At 33.3% G+C, this 23966-nt stretch overlaps 1 protein-coding gene across 1 annotated transcript; it reads left to right on the forward strand.

Moving 5' to 3' along the window:
• Positions 1-4995: 4995 nt before the first annotated feature.
• On the forward strand, positions 4996-23966 carry LOC137399492 (chorion peroxidase-like). Its single transcript, XM_068085628.1, has 14 exons — positions 4996-5150; positions 7060-7239; positions 7921-8133; positions 10270-10491; positions 11228-11331; positions 14427-14569; positions 16209-16348; positions 17068-17138; positions 17752-17846; positions 19376-19500; positions 20281-20412; positions 21154-21253; positions 21879-22003; positions 23654-23966. Exons 1-14 carry the CDS (start codon positions 5102-5104, stop codon positions 23743-23745), a joined length of 1791 nt encoding a protein of 596 aa, XP_067941729.1. The 5' UTR covers positions 4996-5101; the 3' UTR covers positions 23746-23966.

The raw sequence follows: 23966 nt of genomic DNA on the forward strand, positions 1-23966 counted from the left end.
TATGATTAACTTGAGTGTCTACAACGTCGGCTCATAATACGGTAGCTTCATGATACGGAGTTGATAAATTGGTTAACTAGTAAGATTTAAATTTTTTTGAGTCAAAACTTTGACAATGTTGATAAACTTTGCAAAAATTGTTTCATTTCTGAAGCATCAATGATTTAAATGTTTGCATTTTATTGTATTATGGTGAAGCCTGAACAGTTTTTGATGTAGTTTTAGAATAAACTTGCAGCAAGCGTGGCATTGCCCAGGGCCTTTTAGTTTCAATCTGGTAGTCTGCAGGCGGGTGTTTGAGAGACTGCTTTAAGAAACCACAAGTTTAGTTTAAAACCAATTCTTATTAGCAAATTAGAGGGAGGCACGGAGCATATGCATGTAAAGTTTGGATGAGATCAGCTGAAAAAAGCGAAAACGCACGTTTACAGGCTAACAGACAGGCAGTGACAAAATGGGATTTATTAATTTAGAATATATTATTCTTTTGATTTTTTATTTCATATAAAGCTCATGATTAGAACTTAAAGCCTTTGATTGGTTGGCTGCTTAAAAGGTGATTTATTAGCCTCAGGTAATTGTGATTAAACTTCATGATGCTTATACTTTTGTTACTTGAAAGAATAGACTAAGTTAACACAGAAGGTTTGGGGGTATGAGACACCTTAAAATAAAACCAAAAAGCAATTATTAGGTAATCTGTCTAGTACTCAACTATTTTGAGCTATTTTTAGTTTGCTGATACTTACCAACGTTGTAGCTTGCTTCTTCGAGTTACTCTCCTTTCATTTTAATTTCAGCGTTGCTTACGTTGCTGGAATATTTTGGTGGATAAAAATTGATGAATAGAAAAATTTAAAGCTAAGTTATCATTGCTACAGCTATAAAGAACCATTGTAGGTTTTTCTAAATATGATTGAATGCCGAGTAGCAGTTTATGAAATTATATGGAGTAACTTTCCTGCACAAAGAACAGACTAAAATAAACCAATAAAGGAATCATTAATTGGGAATAACCTCAACATCATGAGCCCTTATTACTAATAGATTATATTGAAAATCTGACAGAATGTCTAATGATTTTGTTTAAAGTCATTACGGTCTGTTTGTGATGACTAAAATCAAAAATTCTGTTTAATCGCTTCAAGCCTCGCCTCGTATATACGAGCCGGGTCCCTGATGTCATATTAATAGCTTTCCATCAACTATGAAAGTACTTAGAATAGCTCAATACTTTTAGAACTAAATATCATTTTGAAACTCTAAATTTGTAGAATGCAATAGAAAACAGAAATTAAATAGAGTAAATAATTCTTCACACATTTAGTGAAAACCAAAGAAACACATGGTTGCAGTAGACCAAGTCTGACAGAAGAGGTATATTTGTTATGAATAAGAAAAACCAACTAGTTTTAGTGTAAAGCTCTTGTTTCTCAAAAGAAGCTTTCTAACTTTTTGTATTCCAAGCTTTGATTGTCAAGAATTTAAATCCGAATGTCATGAGTAACCAATATTCAGACAGCAGCCAGTTTTATTTTGCTGTCAGTTAGAAATGCTGTCAGTATTTCAGCAAATGTCACGAGCTAGTAGGACAGTTGACTAAAAACCTTAAAATTATACTGAGCAGATGCTAAGCACAAAAAGACAAAAAATATAACTTATATGAAATTATGTAATTCTACTTCACTTTACTTTTATGACCAAAATCTTCACTCTGTGTGTTATGAATTCATGACACACAGAGTGAAGATTTTGGATCGAAGGCTACTGGTCTGTCAGCAGCCATTGTTCATCGTTCTGTCGGGTTGAAATGTCCTCAGTGTCTTAACGACCTTTCAAAAACTACTAGCCCAATCGACGAAACTTTGAAGTTATTATGAAAGCATCAAACACAAAGCGATAATAGTTTTGGAATTCTATTTCAACCAGAAGTGGAAACAACAAACTAAAACTGCTCAGTTGAGCTTTTTAGGGCATAAGATCAAATGAAAAAACAATTCCTCAAATTATCTCAGCTTTTAAAAAGACGGGTTATTTAGTTTGAAGCTCCTTTTCTCTTTCCCTACTTAAAGACACTACCTACGGATATTTATTTTGTGTATAATGTTGTCGCGGGTAACTATGACCAATGATGATGCCTAATTGTCCGTTTTCAATATTAAAACAATAAATAAATTTGGTTTCCAATTATTGGTTTAGTAACACATTATCATAGTAATACAATAGTATTTTTATAAACTAAGCTTATATTAGTCAACTGAACAATGCCAATAATTATAAAGGTTTTTTATGAACTAATAGAACTAATTTGAACTAATAGACTATGCCTAAATATTGTTTACTAACTGTTTACTATTGTTTACTAATATCCGTATAATTAAACAAATATTCTGTTACAATAAACACAAAAAATAGGTAGCAATGCTAATCCCATAATCTAAACGTTTCAAAAAACAACCTTAAATTCTGCAGATTTGACACTGATTTGAGTCAACGATCCATTTATTCTGTATTAACTGAGAGCAGCAAAGCTGCCAGCGAAATTCAGTGAAATTTATTCCAGTGAGCCTCATTGAAATTATTAAAAACTGAAACTCACCATACTCTTTATGCATGATCGATTTGATGTAGCTATTAAAGTAAAACATCCTTTAGTTCACCATAAAGTATGGTAGGAAATCTCTAGGCTCGTTATTTCACATCTATTTACTCAAGAGCTCATCACATACATGGCGTATGTTGACCGACTCTTATAGAAATGGAGAAAATTTTGTCTACTAGACAAACTCCAGAACTACCGGTTTCATCTACAATGTTGTTATTTGTTTCCAAAATGAATACAAACAAAGTCCTATTATTGCCTATTTTATTTATTTTGTATTCATAGTCTGATTTGCTTTGAATGGCATAGACCGGTGAAAATATAGTTTATATCTACAGTATCTATCCATTAAGCTGCTTTTTTAGGGATCCAGAAGATAATTTGCCAAGGGATGGATTAGATGGAATAGATGGCTCGCCAGGATTACCAGGTAAATATTACCCCCATTAATTTTTTTGATAAAATTAAAACTAAAATATTATTATTTTCATACCAATCTTATTATTTTTTGTTAACACAAATGGTTCAATGTTTTTGCTTTCACATTCAATCTAAAATATTTCTTATTTCATCTCAAATATTCTATATAAAGATTCTCTATCAAAAGTAAATGGCTAAAATTCTTTTGATTAATTAAGACCTAATTAAGACCCGATGGATCATCCAATAATACGTATTGTAAATCTGCTGTTTCTCTAATCAGCCATGAACTCTCAAATCAATTAAAAATACTGTTGTAAAAATATCCAAAATAATTTGCTGTTTCTTTCTGTATCTGCTGTACTTTCATATTTTACGATTGAGGTTTTATAGTCTGTATACCTTTCATCAAGTCACTTTATATCAGCTTTGCAACTAAAGATATGACAGTCAGAAAAGAGAACAATGCTGATAGGTGAGGTCATTAAATAAAACACATTGAGCAAAACTACATCACACTAATTTATACAGCAATCTAACATTCTTCTATCATAAAACGATAAGAAAGCATCTTGAAGATTTCAAAACTACTTATAAGCTCTGATTTTTTTTAAACACCTCATATTACTTGGTTTAGTTAATGCAATAGCTTATAACATCTTGTTACGCTTTCTATTGTCAAGTTTCTGAAAACTATCAATAAATATTTTATTAATTTAATAAAACGAATTTTTTAAAGTTTATTTATATTTTATTTACTGTTGATTTTTCTCAGCACTTTGTCTGTTAGTATACTGGTACCCAGTGATATCTCCTTCCCTCAGATATCCAGTACTTTTCGTAATATCCTCAGAGATTTCAAAAAAGCAGAAAACTATTATTACTTCTTATTCTTATAAAGACTGTCTTCACAACCAAGTAGTTGGTAGTAAGTGAGCCCTGGCATTGGCTTGAAGCTAAAGATTTATCACTTTTTTGATTAATTCTACTGAAAGGTCTTCTTTAGAATCTGGGTTGTTCCTAATAGGGCTGTTTTCTGAATTGTTTCAAAAGACAGTTCAGTCCCGACCTCAGCAAGACATAAGATAAGCTGGCTGAATATTGCCCCAAGCGCTCCAATCACAATACGTATTACTTTTAGTTGGAAATAAACCTGAATAGCATTCATCCAGTAATCTGTGATTATTATGATATTCTTATTGTTATCTACATTTTAGATGAGATACAAACACAATTAGATACTAAATCTTAGTAATAGGAATCAGATGTGAAATATTTAGAAGTTGAGAAAGATCTAGAAACAGGTCAGGCTTAGTAAGTTGGCTAGATTAAAAAGTATGACACCTGCTTATAGCAATAATATTATAATTTAATTATGTTGGGGAGCAGCTGTAGCACAGTGCTTAGAGTGAAGGCTTATGATCAATAGGTCAGTGATTTGGGTCAATTTCTGGGAATTTGGGTCAATCACATCTTTAACGATCATTGGTAGTGTTAGGAAGGGCATTTAAACCCAATTGCTCCTGTGCCAAATCCAAATTGTTGGCAACTGAACCGGCTTCCAATCTGTGCTCTAGCATGGATGAAAGTTGCTAACAACCATGCAGGGGTAAAAAAACCTGACCAAGAGCGGAGGAGCTCCTCTGCAAGCTAACTGCTACCTAACGAGAGATGATGTCTCAATAAAAACACAAAAAAGGTGAACAAATCACTGTTGAAACCTGCCAAGAACAGTCATGGTTATAGGAAAGGAGAACCATGATCACTTATGTCCTCACAGGACATGTTACTCAGAGAGAGAGAGAGAGTGTCATATTAGGGCATACTCTAACTCAACGCTCACTGCATCCCATCAACAAAGATAAAATTTTCCATTTACACATCTCATAGCTTTTAAACTTACCATAGGAATTACAATCTGTTTAACATAAATTTCTAATAATCATTGTGTATTATTAAAATTTCAAAGGACCACCACCGTGTGAATACGAAGAAGACAACGCTGTCGCATGTGACTCACGTTACCGAGAGCCTAACGCAAGATGCACCAGCACGCAGACTGGGACAAAAACATGGGGAATGGCTGGAACACCATATAACAGAATTCTCTCACCCAAATATGAGGATGGTAATAGCACATACTCAATAATATTCATAACTTGATTGTTTATTTAAATGCTTTGGCTCGGCACTATAAAAAGGTACTTAACTCATTGTCACACTGTCATACTTGATTTCTGCACTATAAAAAGTACTCAACTCATTGTCATATTGTCATACTTGATCTCTGCACTATAAAAGGTACTCAACTCATTGTCATACTGTCATACTTGAGTTCTGCACTCTAAAAGGTACTTAACTCATTGTCACACCGTAACTTTTCAATTGTCTGCTCACACTGATACACCAATCATTGGCAAAATTACATTTTACTCAAACCTGCATCTCAAATACTTTTGTAATCTAAAATTAAAAACCAAAATTCACAAGAACCTACTTTTAAATACCTAACAGTAAGTATTCTTTCTTAATTGCTTTATGTAGTTTCTATAAATAATAAATATAATATTGAAGAACTCTACTATCAGTGAAGTACTAATTCTATTGTTTATGCAAGCCTATTGTCGATGCAATGTGTGAAACCCTAAAAGCTTCTATAAACAGCAAGAAATCTTGTAAGTTTAAAAAGAATAAAAAATATTGATTTGAAAGGAAAGTTGGAAGCATTAAAGCTAGAAAAAATTCTCTTTTAACAATTTTAACAATTGACACTGATTTGAACAATTTAACAATTTTTAACAATTTTAACAGCATTTGGAAGGATTTAACAATATGTCTGAGTATAACATAAATGCAGCCTGAGCTTTCATCTTTTGCCCCCTACACATCAATTGAATTCTATAAAACTAGCTTCTGTATTAATTAATCAGAAAATCTTTTAAAGACGTTTTCGTAGCTTAGGCAGGACCTGTAAGCTCTGATGGTAGTTTAATGAATGTGTCAAGCGATAATAGTGCTTTTAGATGATTGTACACTGATGCTTTAAAACACCTGAACAGCAAGTGTTCATCCTATTTCTACATTCCAAGGTTTTTTCAACAATCGTTGTATTTATCTCTGGTGATCTTAGTTTGTTTGCTATTTAATACTGATCTACTTGACTAAACTCGTAAGGTTGTAAAACACAAAGAAGCATTCAGTACTTGCAGCTTTCGCAGCTGTATCTTTTACTGAAAAATTTGAGAAAATACAGCTAAACTTAACTTTGAAAAATACTTTATTGAAACATTTATTTAAAGCAATGTGTTATGCTTATGTATTTTATAATAATTTTTTCTAACATTCCAAATGCTCGATAAAAAGAACAAACAACCCGACTGATCCTAGCTTGACGAGTAGCAGGAATATATTTTTATAGACATCAATTCTGAATAAATGAGTGACATATGATTAAGACGCCACCATAACTATATATTAGCTGATGGATGCAATGCAAGATTGGCTATTAATGTGAGACAATCCAGTTATCCAGTTTCTGTACAGAACTTTAATAAGTAAACCCTTATGAGCCGGGTTGAAGCTGGAACAAAAGTTTTATAGCAAAAGGATAAATGAACTTATTCTACTCAGCTAACAGACAAAATCTTCAATTCACTATCCTGACTTCTCTGCACTACTATTAGACTACTAACTTGTAACTCATATTTGTTCAACTCACTCAATAATTCCTGATTTATTTCTTTTCACTTTTTTCTTTATTTTAGCATTTAATGTGAAACAACATTTTGTTGATGATTATCAAAGCCAACAAAAAGCTATATATACTTACATTTGTTTACTAGCTTATTTATGGACTCTGATTGGCTTATTCTGATCTGGTTTCAGTTTGCAGAGGTAGTATAACCAATAAAAACGACTTGTCACCTACACATTGACTGGGTCGAGAAATTACCACTGCAAGGTGTTTCATTTAACCTTTCTAACACTGCTAAGCTATTCTGCTTCTTTCCAATCAAAATATAGTTTGCTAATCTTAGGGAACGGAACTAGAAGAATAACAGAAATTGCATCAAGAAATGCTCTGAAGTCTCCGCGTCAGATTTCTACTACGGTTACTGTGACCAATGTTTTGCTGAACACTGATGGGGTCAGCTCTCACGTCATGCAGTGGGGACAGTTCATCGCTCATGAGTTTACCCAGCTCTCGCTATCAGACCGTAAGTTGGAAACAAAACATCGCTAGTAAACTACTGCCTTTCTTGTACTAGTTGAATTCAAACTTTACACAAATCCTGTCCTATAATCTGGCCATTATGTTTGTGTCTGTAATATGTAATCGGGTGTTAGGTGTATAGGTTATAAGGAGTCAGGGTGGCCTAGTGGTAGTGTCTTTGACTATCAACCATGGGGTTGGTAGTTTGAGCCCTGCTTAATGCTGATCTGACAAAAGCTCTCAGCAAGATTTCTACACTAAATTGCTGGGTCTCTCGGATCTAGACCTTAACTTGGAGGCCCCATGCACCACACTGACAATGTTGGCACATTAAAGCGCCACCTCTGCCCTTCGCACACTGGACTACTGAAATGGCTACCTGGCTCTTTCAGACTGGATGTGTTGCAAAATGCATCCCTTTCCTGGCAGTTCCGGAAGTGGTAGTTACTGAGAACTGGGTCACCTCTACCATACCGCTCGACCCATGCACGCATCGCTAAGATGCAAGTCATTGTTGGTTTACGACAGACAGCCTATATTATTATAGGTGTATTTATTAACTTATACAATAGTGTTGACACTGCAATATATCAGTTCCTATGTGGTTAACATTGTTTTATTAAGAATGCAACGCAGACATTATGATTCAACACTTAGAAATAGCATTAGAAATTGCTTTGTTTAGCCACAGCTGCCTGTTGCCCAGACCAAATATTTCTGGCCAGTCGAAACAGTTCTGGTACTCGAGCCGAGCTAGCGGAGGTCAGAGCTCTTGTAGCAGAAGAAAGAGGAGAGGTTTGTCAGCAAATTGAACTCAAAGATGATCCAGTATATGGACAGGACGTCTGCATAAACCATATAAGGTCTGCAGAAGCGACTCCACACAACTGTGTTCAAGGTAGGCAGGAGTTGTGCTACTTGTGTAAAAAACCAAACCATAAAAAGGCACAAGATAAATCTTAGTTTCAAGCAACAAGTTCCGGTGATAGGTTTCCTGCCTAATTTACATTTGCATTATAGAACATAGTTATGCAAAAAGGCTTTTTCTTTCCATACACATAATTTACTATTTTTGTTTCATGGCCTAGTTTGCATTAATTAACCTTGACCTGTGTAAATAAAGTTAATATCTATTTAATTGAATTCAAAACTGAATGTTAAATCATATCCTTGTTGACACTTGTAAAGTGCTGTCTGCTGATCACATATCAACAAATGAAGTTTTTATTTTAATCTACGCTAACACTAGTAAGATATTCTACATTTCATAGCAGTTAATTTTTAATAAATTAAATAATTAAATTTGAAAGTTAAAGTATTTAATTTAATAGATTTAATAATGTAGGTGTGATGATGAGCTATATATGCTATATTCTATATGGCACACTCTAAATGCTATATGCTATACGCAATATATTATATTCAATACTTTAATCGGTAGGTACTACTATATGCTTTATATAAACTAATTATGCGACATATGCTATATACTATATGCCATATGCTATACACTAGAAACTACATACTATCTACTAGGTGCTAATTTTTAGATGCTATATACTTCATGCTATATGTTGCATACTGGATGCTATATGCTACATACTAATTGCTATATACTACATACTAGATGCTATGTACTATATGCTATATGCTACATACTAGATGCTTAATGCAATATGTTATATACTATATGCTATATACTATACACTATATGCTACATACTAGATACTATATGTTGCATACTAGATGCTATATGCTATATACTATATGCTATATGCTACATATTAGATACTATATGCTATATACTATACGCTACATACTAGATGCTATATGCTATAAGCTATATACTATAAGCTATATACTATATGCTATAAGCTATATACTATATGCTTCATACTAGATACTATATGCTATGTAAGTACCTTATGCTGATAAGTAATCCTTGCTCAACCAGACAGCACCATGTGTGACAGATGCTGTGACAGAACATGAGTTATAATCAATGTTCATGGATCATCATTCATGAACATGAACTATGATTAGTAAGAGAATTCCATAACTTGACTATAATTATGTTGGCCACCATATACACAAATAGGCTACTTTGAGAACTTCAGGTGTAACAAACCTGTCAGCCATTTTAGTTAACAAATAAATATTTATTTACAGAAGTTTTGCAAGAACACCTCTAAGAGAACAAAGAGTAACATTTTCCAGTACCAGTGCATAAAAGCTCCTAGAATTCTATCTTTTTTGTAGTCAGCTTTTAACTTTCTAAAATCTGAAAGTTTTTTACTTTTATGTACTTTTATGCACTTCAATTAAAAGACAATATATTTTGCAAATTCAATATAAATAATTAGCAAAAGGTATAAGAACAGTTTAACTTTTAAGATTCTATTGAGATATTGGCAATGGCTTGCAGTTTTGTATTAATTATTGCATAAATAACTTTACATTAATAATTACTACTTATTTTGAAGTTTTTATACTTCTTTAATTTAAACGATGTTGATGTATCACACCTCTCTTTGCTACTAAAGTAAGGGTTGTATGAGTTAACATATTTCTTTGAAAGCATTCTGTATGATTTATAAAGATTCACAAAGATTTTACAGAGAGCTCGGCATTTGTAGGTAGTTGCGGTGAAGGTAGCCGAGGGTCTTCGATGTATTCAGAGCTTGTGGTAAAATTGAAAGAACTTTGTGTATGTTCAAGACACTTTTGAATCTTGTCTGATTGATTAAGTCAGAAAATGTCATCGTTTTAATGTTTTAAAAATAGTGTTACCATGTGTATGGCTTGGTGTAATCATGTAAACAATGGTCAGCATGACAGCATGCTGTCAGGGTTGTTATAGACATCTTTAAAATGCAAAGTTCTTTCTCCAAAAGTAAGGATCATTCCTAGCTAACAAAAAATCAACATATTTTATTTCATGGACCAAAATCTGACCGAATCATTCTTGCTAATTATTCTAAACGGCATTTTTGTGTACCTCCTTCAAAAGATTTATCTGTCACATGTATTTTAGGACAGAGGGAGCAGATGAATTCCATCACTCATGTTTTTGATGCATCCAACGTTTATGGCAGCTCACAAGAAACTCAGAGTACGCTAAGGGCACTCACCGGAGGTAGAATGGCGACTCAAACAATTAATGGCATTGTACTTCCTCCTGCCGATACAGCAAATTGTCCTGCCAATGCTGATAGGTGTCCTTTCGCGGGTGGAGACAACAGAATCAACACAACCCGTAAGTTTGAACTTATGAACTTTAGCTGTCAAGTACAATACAATTCTTCTTCTTTAATCAGGCTCCTACTGATGAGACATTCTAAGTTGTTTTTGAACTTACCTTTCTCTGTTCATTATTTCCTCTACCTGACACTTCTGTCACAACTGTTAGACTTGCTCCACCTGCAGCATCTTTCATAGTTGTTAGGACTGACACATTTGCTCCACCTGCTGCACCTTTCATACTTGTTAGGACTGACACATTTTCTATACCTGCTGCATCTTTCGAATAGTTTTTTTAGAATTAGAATAATTTTGTAACAATTCTATTGAAAAATACAACCACTTAATATAGAGCATTACAATAAGTCACTAACAGCCGATGTTTGTTTTAATTGATGTCTAAATAAAATTATTTGATCATTATTTGACATTTGGCTTGTAGCTAACATCAAATCTGTAGTTTACCTATTTTCAGAGCACCTAAAGAATTCTTCTGCAAATAACACATTGTATGTATGGTTTGATGCGCAATTTGGATCTTTACTAAAACTGTGAATATTGTTAGCAAAAACTAAAAGATAACTCAGATTTGATCATACACATCTGCGTTTGAAAATTTATTTTGTGTGTTTAATAAATATACATTCAAAGATATACAATACAAGCATATAGCTAACAATAATAATATAGCTAAGTAGCTTAATTATTATGCCAATGGCTTTGCAAATATATATATTTTTGTATTTTTGTAGCAAATCTCGTCTCAGCTCACACCTCTTTCATTATTAAACACAACCAGATAGCTGATGAACTCGCTGCTATCAACAGGAATTGGGATGATGAGAGGCTTTTTCAGGTCAGTTCTCTTTGCTGTTATTATTGCTACTATTACTGTCAACAATATTATTCAACATATTATCACAATTTGAAATAGCATAAATTTTACAGCATTGTTTGTTATAGCCCACTTTATGCTAGAGGAACATTTAATTCTTTGATAGTGTTGAGAATTATTCAGTTATAATATTCAGCTGTAGTAGGATATACGGGCGCATCACGATAGTAAAAAGTACGAGTTGCACCAAGAAACTACTAACAAGCTGTAAAAGTCTGTGAATCTAGGCTATAATTTTTAAAGTCAGTTGTTCAAAATAAAAACGGTTGTTACTAGGTACAAAGCAATTCACAACTGACATTACAATTCTTAAAGCTATCAAAGACAAATAAGTCAAGGGAGGACTTTTCAATTTGCTTTTAATTGTTGATACTTAACGCGTAACAAGTAACATGTCTTTATTTGTATAAAATCTGTATAAATTTGCGTAACTTATAATTTAACAAAAACTATAAAAGCTGTATACTCTCATAAGCTATAATAGTAAAAACATATAAAAAGTCATAACAGAATAGACCTCCTCAAACTTTAAGAGCGGAGACCACGAGACCTTCTCTGTAAATGCTACTGCATCGAGTGTAAGTACTCAGATGTAAATACCCAAACACTCCTAAATCTAATAATCTCAAAAAGCAGACAGAGGAAATTGTACATTTAGACTGATGAATAATTCAGCTCATAACAAACCCATCAATTTATTTTATAGCGATGCCAGTAGCTATGAGCAGTACTTAAACCATCTCTGCAATGTCCTTATTTAATTAATATCTATGATAAAGGCATTTATGCGAGTATATTAAATGTCTTTGATCAACACATTTACATTGAAATAACTACACCTACACTTAACTTGGTTTAGTCTTGACATAACTACAGCAGAAATAATCCATCAGCCAACCATACCAAATCATTAAAATATTTACTTCTAGCCCTTATCTGTCACATTATCCTACAATATATAAGATTTAATCCTCTGAATTAGGCCCCTAGTATGAGTCATCTTATATTTTACTGCCCAAATTACTTCCCAATAATTTTCAAATCGTCATTAAAAACATTGCTAAGATGCTATAATAGCTATCATAGTTTTGGCTTGATCTTACTAATCTCTGTTTGCATGGTTGCTATAAGCTGACTACTGCGAAACAGTAGTCAGCTTATACCAACCATGCAAACAGAGACTAGTTTTTTCAAAACCTTATATTACTTGGTTTAGTTAATGCAATAGCTTATAAAACCTCGTTACTCTTTCTATTGTCAAGTTTCTGAAGACTATTAATAAATGTTTTATTAATTTTAATAAAATCAATGAATAACTTAATTTTAGTTTTTTTTATATGTTATTTATCGTTTGATTTTTCTCAGCACTTTGTCTGGTAGTATACTGCTATCCAGTGAGGTCTCCTTTCCTCAGATATCCAGTACCTTCCATAATATTCTCACAGATCCCAACAAAGCAGAAAACTATTATAATTATTATAAAAGTTTTTCTTCCGAGTCGTGTGGTGGTAGGTGACTGGTTTTAGTCCGTGTTGAGTTCGGGTCTTAACATAAGGCCAAGGGATTCAACGTCTTCCTCAATTCCACTAAGAGAGGGCCTAAGTGAAGACCTATTATTATTATAATTATCATTGTTATAAAAGTTTTTCTTCAGAGTCGTGTGGTGGTAGGTGATTGGTTGTAGTCCATGTTGAGTCCGGGTCTTAACAAAAGGCCAAAGGATCCAACATCTTCCTTAATTCCACTAAGAGAGGACCTTCCTCAAAATGTGATCTGTTCCTAAGATGGCCGTCTTCTGTATAGTCTCAAAAGACATGTTCACTCCCACCTCCGCCAAGTATGCTATATGCCTCATTGATATTGTTCCAAGAACACCAATTACTATTGGTATCACTTCGGTTTTCACCTTTCACAGTCTGTTTATCTCGAACCCAAGCTCTTTGTATTTACCAATCTTCTCATCTTCCTTCTGTACTACCCTTGTGTCTCCAGGTATTGCTATGTCTATGACCTGACACTGTTTGGTTTCTTTATTTACTAGTATCAGGTCTGGTCTTCTAGCTTCAATAACCTTGTCTGTCTGCACATTGAAGTCCCATAGCAGCTTCACTTTCTCGTTCTCCAATACAGCTTCTGCACGGTGGTCGTACCGTGCAGAAGCAAACCTTTTGTACTTGATTCTGTTTTCCATAAGAAGATGTTTGGAATACAACCTCTAATCAAGATTTTAAAGGTTACTGACATTTAGCTAGTCAAAGCAATTTCATTGTAAGCATTATATTTAATATTTGTGGTAGAAAAAATTCTGATTTTAGTTTTTCATCTATTTATCAAATAAATCCAACTTTGTCATAGAGTATGTGTCTGTTAGTCTGTGTGAATGGTATGTGTCTTCACATTTTTGATCAATTTTATTTAAACTCCTCACTCATTTGCTTCGTGTTTCCGCAAGGTCACTAAAATACACACTCATTTGCTCCCTACCTTTTGCAAGGTCACTAAAATACACACCCATTTGCTCCGTGCTTTCTGCAAGATCACTAGAAACATTTGGTTTCAAAATTCTGCCTGATGCCTGAGAACCAGAGAACATCTTAAACCTCCTAAACACCCATTTGTGTGCTAAGCAGGTGATTAAACTGCGTACTATGGTAGGCGAGGCTATCTAATTAAACATGAAAGAAATAATCGTAAACCTCACTGGGCTTACTGATAGCATAAAACGTTAATATATATGTCTGTGGATAGACATACTGATAACATAAAATGCTAATCTATATGTCTGTGGACACAAACACTGATTGCTTAAAACGTTCATCTATATGTCTGTGGACAGACATAATGATAGCATAAAATGTTAATATATATGTCTGTAGACAGAAATACTGATAGCATAAAATGTTAACATATATGTCTGTGGACAGAAATATTGATAGCATACAACGTTAATATATATGTCTGTGGACCGGAGTAATGCTAACATAAAACGTTAATATATATGTCTGTGGACAGGAATACTGATGTCATAAACAATTAATTTATATGTCTGTGGACAGGAAACAAGAAGAATAATCGCTGCCATACAATCAAACATTCATTTCTATGAGTGGCTGCCGATAGTTCTGGGAGAGCCAACTATCAGAAAGTACAGACTACAGAGATATGATGGCTATGATAGCAATGTGAATCCAGCTATTTTGTGAGTACCTGTGCGCTACCTTCTTGTTATAGCTGCTAACTCAAGCATAACAGCCAATCATATGTTGATCACGAGTGGCAGAAATCTCTCACTTTTTGCCGTGAGTCAGAACTGGTGCTTTCCATGATAAGCGAAGATTCGTGAAATAGCTCATAAACTTTTAAATAATTAAAATTTATTTATTTAAATAAATTTAATAAAGTAACATTTTCATTATTCATAGGCATTTTCCACTTTAATACGCTTGATGGAAAACTTTGAGAGTCGTTGGCGTTTAAAAATTGCAATAAAGGGTGTCACAAGTGCATTGAACTTACATTTTACAAAATGTAATATGAAAGTAGCGAACTACGATTGCTTCTAGTCCAATGATGCTCGGGAAGAGATCTCCTTGGACCAGAGTTTAAGACAAATTTATGTCTTTTATATATTTTATTCTCCTTATCTTTTTATAAATTTTTGTTAATTTTGAATTTTTAATGAATATTTTCACCCCATGAAGTACTGACCGCAAAAAAGAGAATCTGCAAAGTAGCAAGGAATTTTCGAATGCAAAGCAGCAATCACATTTCAAACACTTGTAGCTGATTTACTAGTGAAATATACCTAGATTTGGTCATTGCGTTACAAAGTTTACCACAATTTAACCTAATATGGCATACTACGTATAGTATATATTGTAAAGAAGCCCATATTCCGGCCAGTCTATGATTTAACCCAGTTGGTAATATAGGCTCCATCCTTATTGCAACCAACTCTAGAAGTGCTGGCAACAATAAGTGCTCATAGCAATAATATGTTACATATATTGCTGAACAAATATATTATGACATAAAATATGTAGATGTCAGGCATAGGCGTTGCTACTGCACTACTTTGGAACGAATGCAGCCTTATTTATAAATGTTCATATATTCAGCTCCGCCCCATCCTGTGACCGGTTGGATTGATGTTCGGCTAGGAATTTATCTCGAATGGCTAACTGGCAGTGGGGTCTCAGTAGTTTTCACTACAATATCACAAAAATATAAAAATTATCTCATCATATAACTATAGGACAGGTTACTAAATCGAATGATACGCATGAAAAATGATACCAATTTTTGTTAGATAATGGATGATGGATTGTCTGCAGTGTCATTTTCATACCAATATATGCCACAGCAACACTTTTAACTGCAACAAAGCAACAAAAACAACAAAAAATCAGCTTACCCCATGCATTATCCCACTCTTCCTTTTTACATTAAATTTATTCGCTGATTGTTATATCAAAAAATACTTGTTTTTAAGCAATTTAAGAGCAAACAACTCCTCATACACTTTTGTGTAGTTCTGAGCCATATGTGGTAAAATATGTTGTTCCTATGCTAAAATTTTTATTCAAATGATACAAATAAAGTTTGTGGCAATTTGTAGTACATTTTTGTAGCAGTCGAGATAGTAGAAACACAGCTGAACTTGTAAGACAAAACAGAAAATCTCATTATATGAAGCATCCTCAGCAAACTAAATTTAGTTGAAACTAATCAACGATGCAAGACCATATTTTGAGCGTTCTCCACTCACGACTAATATTACTTATAATAATGAGTTAGCTTCTTGAGCGTTGTCTCCCTACAACTAATACTACTTGTAGTAATGAGTTAGCTGCAGCTGCCTTCAGATTTGGTCATTCTCTAATCAATGGGAGGTTTGTCTTGGAGAAGGACGATGGAATAGATGTGACCGCTGACCTGCAAATAAACTTCAACAATGTCACCAGCATTTATAACGACGGTGCGCTTCTTCAGGATATCATTTTATTTTCAAACAAAGATCTGCCTCTCATCTACTGGTTCTTTACATGCCAAAAATTTAAAATAAAAAATCTTTAGATTTTTGCAGCTGCCAACTCATACTTGAGCTTTTTAAAACTTGATGAATTAATGAACAGCTTGTTACTGTAGATTGCCTAGTGCTCGATTCTTTTAATTGAAAAAAAAACATTGAAAAAAATTCTGTGTTTTATACTGAAGTGTGAAGTGCTTGTGATATTTAAAAATTTGCAGATATTGCCTAAAAATGATATAAACCCTTATTGCTAAATCCGAGGTGTTTAAATATGTCTCAAGCAAATGATAACTCCAAGTCCTTACACCTACTGTAAATAGCAATTTTAGTAGAGCAGAGTACCAGAAAAAACATTCCATTGACTGATTGAAAATCTTGAATGAAAACCATTTATGAAAACCTTCAGATATTTCACGAAAACGTTTTTAGATGACTCGATAATTGCCTACTTTTGAACATCATGCATTTAATTATTTAGTTTTTTATTTATAATCAAGTTAACCTTTTTTGAACTTGGTAATATTAAGCTAAATTTTGATCTCAAACTTTCACTGGTTTCAATCAGACTTGCTATTAGTAGTGCAAGTATTTGATGGTAGTTGACACTTCTAAAAAGTTTTTCATTCAGAGTTGCTGCTTGGCAAATTACTGTGGTTACATTGCAGGCACCAAGCAGTGTATTAGAGGTCTTAGCAGAGATATACCATGGAGAGCTGATAAGAACTTTCCTGCTCCTGTAAGTTTAATCAATATCCTAGGAGATCTTCTGACAATTCTGCTGAATATTTTTTGGGAATCAAGCTTTGTTTGTATTTGCAAAAGGTTTGCTTTATGGATTGGTGCTATATTCCTTGTTTAAAATGCAATTAGGCTTCACTCTAAAATTAAAATGATAACTAGTAGTTGCTAGTTGATAAATGATGAATGATAAATGCTAAATGCTAGTTAATAGATGCTAAATGCTAGTTGCTAAATGATAAATAGTAGTTGCCAGTTGCTAATTGATAACTGGTAGTGGCTAGATGACAAATGCTAGTTGCTAGATGCTAAATGATAAATGCTAGTTGCTAGATGCTAAATGATAACTACAAGTTGGTAGATGCTAAATGGTAACTGTTACTCGCTGGTTACTAAATTGTGAATGTATGCCCTTGCAACCAAATTGTTAGTTGCCCACTGCTTAATTGTAAATGTTTACACCTAAATGCTAAACAACAAGAAACATGATGAGGCTAATCGCTTGTGATCATTTAGATGTTGTAGAGTCAAATTATGTCTGTTCGTATGCTGTCGAGAAGGATATAAACTTTTTTTACAAACTTTCTTGATTTCTCAAAAATGTATTTTAGATGCGAGACTTCCTGTTTAACAAAATGATAGATATTGTATCTCTGAACATCAATCGTGGCCGTGACCATGGGCTCAACTCGTATGTTGACTACAGGTGAGTTTTTTGTGTTGGATGTACATGTATTTGTTAAAGTACAAAAAACTAAACCAGAACTAATATCCAAAACTCGGCTTTACATTTAACATTATTTTTCTACAATTACAATGAAATAAACTGAAAATTAGGGGAGTTCAAAAGAAATTATTGGAAACAATTTTTTATTGTAATTACACTATTTAAGTTTGTATTTAAAGATATATAAAGTGCATCTTAAAAAGTCAGACAGATAGGCATTGACCATAAAATAACTACATCAATCGATAGATCAATATTGCGATATATTACCAGATCAAGCATATTCCCAAGCATTGTCAAACTTCGATTACTTTGCAGTCTGATTTAATCAGTGCGTCCAGTTAATAAAGTTCTTGAAGCAGCGGTGAAAGTCGTTATGAAGAGAATCTGGAGTGGCTTCAACTTCCTAATTGGAAATATTTGGCAACTTAACTTCATATTTCATACCTTTTTATAGAACTCATTTATCTCTTTTGTAAAACTTCAAAGCAAAGTGGTAAAACTTTGACTTATTAGATTTAACACTTTTCCAAGTTTGTCATAGTATCTCAATCAGGTATGACTTTATCTGTTATGGTAGTACCCATCCGTGCTCTATGCTATTCACCTATGCCCTTTCATCCCACTTGTCACGCTAAACTGGTTGCTACAGCCTACTGGTTCCTTATATATGTAAATTAGAGAGTCATAATTAAGCTGTCTCACTCAAGCCTAAAGTACTCTCCGGCTGAAGCGCATGCCAAAAGGTTTTTGAAAACATAATATTGAAAATGTTTCCCAGCTGACTTGGTTTCGCTTCCTGTAGGCATTTAGCCTGTTCAAAGGCGTGTTGGTTCCTAATTGAGAGCCCAAGTGCTAAAAATTTTAAATTGGTTTTACTGTTAAGTTTCTACTCTCAGTAACAGTTACATGTGAATTCTATCTTTAAAACGGCTCTTTATTTCTTATTTTAGCCATTCCACATTGCCTCAAAATGAAAAGAATAGAAAACATCGGCGGACTTTAGTCAAAGTATTATGTACTACAATTTTATTAAATTAGTATTATTAGTACTGATAATAATAGTGATAATAGTAGTAGCAATAGTAGTAGCAGTAGGCTACCAGTAGTAGTAATTGTAGTAGTAATAGTATTAGCAGTAGTACTAGTAGTAGCAGCAATAGAAGTAGTAGTAATAGTAGTATAGTAATAGTAGTGGTAGTAGTAGTATTAGTAGCAGTACTAGTATTAGTAGTAATACCAGTATTAGCAGCAGTAGTAGTAGCGGTAGTAGGAGTTAGCAGTAGCAGTATTAGTAGTAGGAGTTAGCAGTAGTAGTGGTAGTAGGAGTTAGTAGTAGTAGTAGTAGCAGTACTAGTAGGAGTAGTAGTAGTAGCAGTATTACTAGCAGCATCAGTAGCAGTAAAAGAAATAACTGCTTTAAACTATCAAAAGTTCACAGAAAACATACAGAGAAAGCGTAGTGCCAACTGGACACTATGCCTATGGTCAATCAAATATTTTTACAGGAGACACTATAGACTCTCAGTACCACGGAACTTCAATGATCTCCGTGCTACTCACCCCTCAGATGTTGTTGATCAGCTGAGTAGTCTATATACAACAGTTGATGATGTTGAGCTCTACATCGGAGGTAAACATTATACAAGTGCGACCTTGAGTCTAGTTTGCTTTGCACCTCAAATTGGTTTAGCTTCATACTACATGTAAGTGACAGAGTGGTTTAATAAAGCAAAAGAGTTTTGTGAGTTGTCTCAATAGCACTCTGTGCTAAGCTATCATATTTCAAAGCAATGGTTTTTGTTATAGTTCATTTAGGCAGCCATTTTTGTTATAGTTCATCTAGGCAGCCAAAATGTCAGGCATAAGTTTCATTTCCAGGAATATCTGTAAGCAAACTGTCTATTAACTTTATTTATGCATTTTTCTTTATTGCTCTTTTAATTGGATTTGATCATTGCGTAAAAGTTTTTGAAGGTCTGTGTGCTCCATAATTTACTGCCATATTAGAATATTTTGCTGGGTATTAAGAGCATTTTGGAGGACAATTTAACAATATTCCAACTATCATAGTTACATGAAGACTGTAGCATTTGCACCATGATTAAACTTCATTTTTGGTTTTAGACATTAACTTATTTGGTTAAAAGTTATTTTGATATGTCAAAATAAGTTTGGTAAATAATAAATTTATGAATACGAAAAAAACAAAAATCTCACTATAAACTAGAATCTAAATTTTATGCTTTTTTGCAGCCATTTTAATTCTATAACAAACTCTTGATGTCATACTTAATAGCCTTTATAGCTGTCTCTGAGCAACTCATTCAGTTTATTGATATCTATGTCTATGGTGTTGGTTTAGAGTTACTAGTAGTTTACTAAATAAGTCACTCTTGTTCTTTCTTATAAGGAGTGACAGAGTTTCCAGTACGAGGAGGTCTAATAGGAGAGGTCTTTGCTAATATACTTGGTGATGGATTTAGAAACTCCAGGAAAGGAGACAGATTTTTTTTTGAGAGCTCCACTAGTGGTCTATCTCGAGGTTAGTCATTCTTTGTTTCATAATTTCATTAACTTTTCTTGGCATAGATAGTCAGATGATTATGTTAAATTTAGAGTTGCCTTATCTATACGCAGCTTTATTTTACAATCTTTAAAGACAGGATTTTCAATTGTTTGTGATTATATGTATTTGATCGTTTCAATAAGCAGTGGTAAGTAGCAAATAATTTTACATAATTTTATTGAGTTATAAAAAATGATTCTTATTCTTTTATGGATGATTTTTAAAAGACAATTACGTTATATGCCATGTTCAAAAGATGATATAACGGCTCCATTGTAAGATTGGGCACTTTTATGCAAAAGACTGTAAACGCTGCACCTATTATATATATTTATATATATATATTTTTTTAGTACAATCGTGTCTGATGAGTGCTTCGCACAAAACAAATTTGTAGCGCAAATACTAAAAGTTTACTTTTTTCGCACTAATTTTTCAAATATTTCATACTCCACTAATTATCTTTTAGGTTTTTAGTGTAGAGTTCTCTTTTTATATGCTTTTGCACTTGCTTTTAGTTAATATATATATATATATATATATATATATGTATTTTTCGCGTTATTAAGCTCTTCAGGTGAAAATCGTTACTAATATTATTGCAGTTATTAAACCATATTAAAAATTAAATTTTAGCACAGTAATTGACATAATGATAAAAATTGCATTAGCCAATACTATGGAGTTCAGGATATATATCTTTGGTCTAATTTTCAGCTCAAATGGACGCAATCAGACGATACTCTTATGCTCAGCTGACTTGTGAAGCCCAAGGTCTGCCTACTATTGTCAACCAACTATTCTACAATGAAAATGTGTAAGTTTTAATTTCCATTATTGCCACTATTATAACCATAGTTACATGTACCTACTTAGTTGGAAAAATAATACTTAAAAACCTTGCAGCAAACAAAGTGATAAGAAACAAAAAAGAAAAGCAAGTCATTGATTTTTTGCTCCTGTATATTCGGGTACTGTTGATGTACACAGACAAAGGTATAACAATTCACCTGTACTTGAGTTATAGTCATAACTACTATAAAGGCTCTGATCTCCTCAAGACTTCAACCTGAGGTTTGATTGTGTCAGCTGACTCAGCTGAACTTTAGATATATCTTGATATAAGTATTTAAAGGCTGCTACACAATGGTCCATCCAATTGCATTGAAAGAGAAGCCACAAAATATTTCATGTTTATATTTTCAAATACATATCCTAGTTGCTTGAAAAAGTTTGAAAGCCTCAAAATTCATGTGTTTTTTTGCTAGTTTTTTTTCAGGTTTCCCGTTAACTGGTCCAGCCACTAAAAAGTGTTTGTTTTTAGTGAACAAAATGACAGCACTATTGTATTTGTGCTCAATAAATATTATCACGCAATTCTCATAATTCTCAAATGATCTGGATGTGAAATATTTGAATATAGTTGAACACTTAAATTTTAGTGAGGGTGTTCGGACTGTTAGCTGCTCAAGCTTCCCAGCTCTTGACCTTAATCTCTGGCGGGATGGAGGTGATGTAACACCGACTTGTTATTGGGAGACAGCTAACATTGGCCCCTGCTGTTACAGTATGTATGCCGAGAGAACCTTTATTCTTAACTCCCTTTTAACTTTGGCTTTCTTGATCAACAAACCACTCTACCCAACTTAATTTTCTCTATGTGAATAGCATATATATTACCGCTGTAGCTAAAAGTTTGTTGTGGCATACCAACATATCTTTGAAATTTCAGTGGACTTGAAGATCATGCTACATTACCTATAGGCAAAAATATATGTTTTCACTCTTAAAAAGATTTTGTTTAAAAATGGTGATCATAAAATGTCTGCCATATATTATGTTAACCAAATGCCTGTAATGAATCGTTCTTAATTAATTAGCAGCTTAGACACAGTTTAGTAAGTACAATTTGAGTCGGCACGAGTTTATTAAGTACAAGTTGAGTTGGTACGAGTTTAGAAAGTACAATTTGAGTTGGCACGAGTTTAGTAAATACAATTTGAGTTGGCATGAGTTTAGAAAGTACAAGTTGAGTCGGTACGAGTTTAGTAAATACAAGTTGAGTTGGTACGAGTTTAGTAAGTACAAGTTGAGTCGGTACGAGTTTAGAAAATACAAGTTGAGTTGGTACGAGTTTAGTAAGTACAAGTTGAGTCGGTACGAGTTTAGTAAGTACAATTTGAGTTGGTACGAGTTTAGTAAGTACAAGTTGAGTTGGTACGAGTTTAGAAAGTACAAGTTGAGTTGGTACGAGTTTAGAAAGTACAAGTTGAGTTGGTACAAGTTTAGAAAGTACAAGTTGAGTCGGTACGAGTTTAGTAAGTACAAGTTGAGTCGGTACGAGTTTAGTAAGTACAATTTGAGTTGGCACGAGTTTAGTAAGTACAATTTGAGTTGGTACGAGTTTAGTAAGTACAAGTTGAGTTGGTACGAGTTTAGTAAGTACAAGTTGAGTTGGTACGAGTTTAGAAAGTACAAGTTGAGTTGGTACGAGTTTAGTAAGTACAAGTTGAGTTGGTACGAGTTTAGTAAGTACAGGTTGAGTTGGTACGAGTTTAGTAAATACAAGTTGAGTTGGTACGAGTTTAGAAAGTACAAGTTGAGTCGGTACAAGTTTAGTAAATACAAGTTGAGTTGGTACGAGTTTAGAAAGTACAAGTTGAGTTGGTACGAGTTTAGAAAATACAAGTTGAGTTGGTACGAGTTTAGTAAATACAAGTTGAGTTGGTACGAGTTTAGAAAGTACAAGTTGAGTTGGTACGAGTTTATAAAGAACACGTTTAGTAAGTACGGGTTTAGTAAGTACAAGTACAAAATCCAATAAATCCAATATGATCTATATTTAAATGTTAATTTGAATAGTTTAAACTTTGAATTGGTTTAAATAAACTCAAATGTCATTTAAACTTTATATTAAAATAGTAGTATCAATGACGGCCACCTTTACTTGTTAGTGTGGCAAAATTTTGCATTTAATACTCAAATTTTAATATTTATTTCAGTATACTTTCAGCTGTTATATTTGCTGTCTTTGCATTGCATCTATCTTTACTACATTCTTCTTACACTTTGCTTTGCTGAGTCAGACTTCCAAAAACTTGTTTACCCAGTTAATAGACGGTGGACAACATTTAAGATGGGCATTAATAGATGTTGTCTTAAATCTGTTTCAATAGTTTGTTTTTGATCAGTTATTAATTGTTACTCATATTTTTAGGTTACAGATTCATTTGCAGAAAGTGTATTGGAGAAAGTCGAAGCTGCAGATGCCCAGGTTCTTGGGGTTTATGGGAAAGATGTGAGGAATAATTCTCGTTTTGCTCAAGTGTAAAGAATTCTATTAAAAATTCAACTGTGGCAGCATGCCAGCTCAAATATTAACAAATTATTGTTAGAAAAACTGATATTTTGGTTTTATAAGGTGTGAATGTTAACATTTAACTAAAATCTACAACATATTTTTATAGCATGATAATAGGAAGTTGATGAACTATTCAAGAAAATTCCAAAATAAAAATGGAACTCAATAA

Source organism: Watersipora subatra, chromosome 7, assembly GCF_963576615.1.
Source record: "Watersipora subatra chromosome 7, tzWatSuba1.1, whole genome shotgun sequence".
In the NCBI taxonomy this organism is placed as follows: domain Eukaryota; kingdom Metazoa; phylum Bryozoa; class Gymnolaemata; order Cheilostomatida; family Watersiporidae; genus Watersipora; species Watersipora subatra.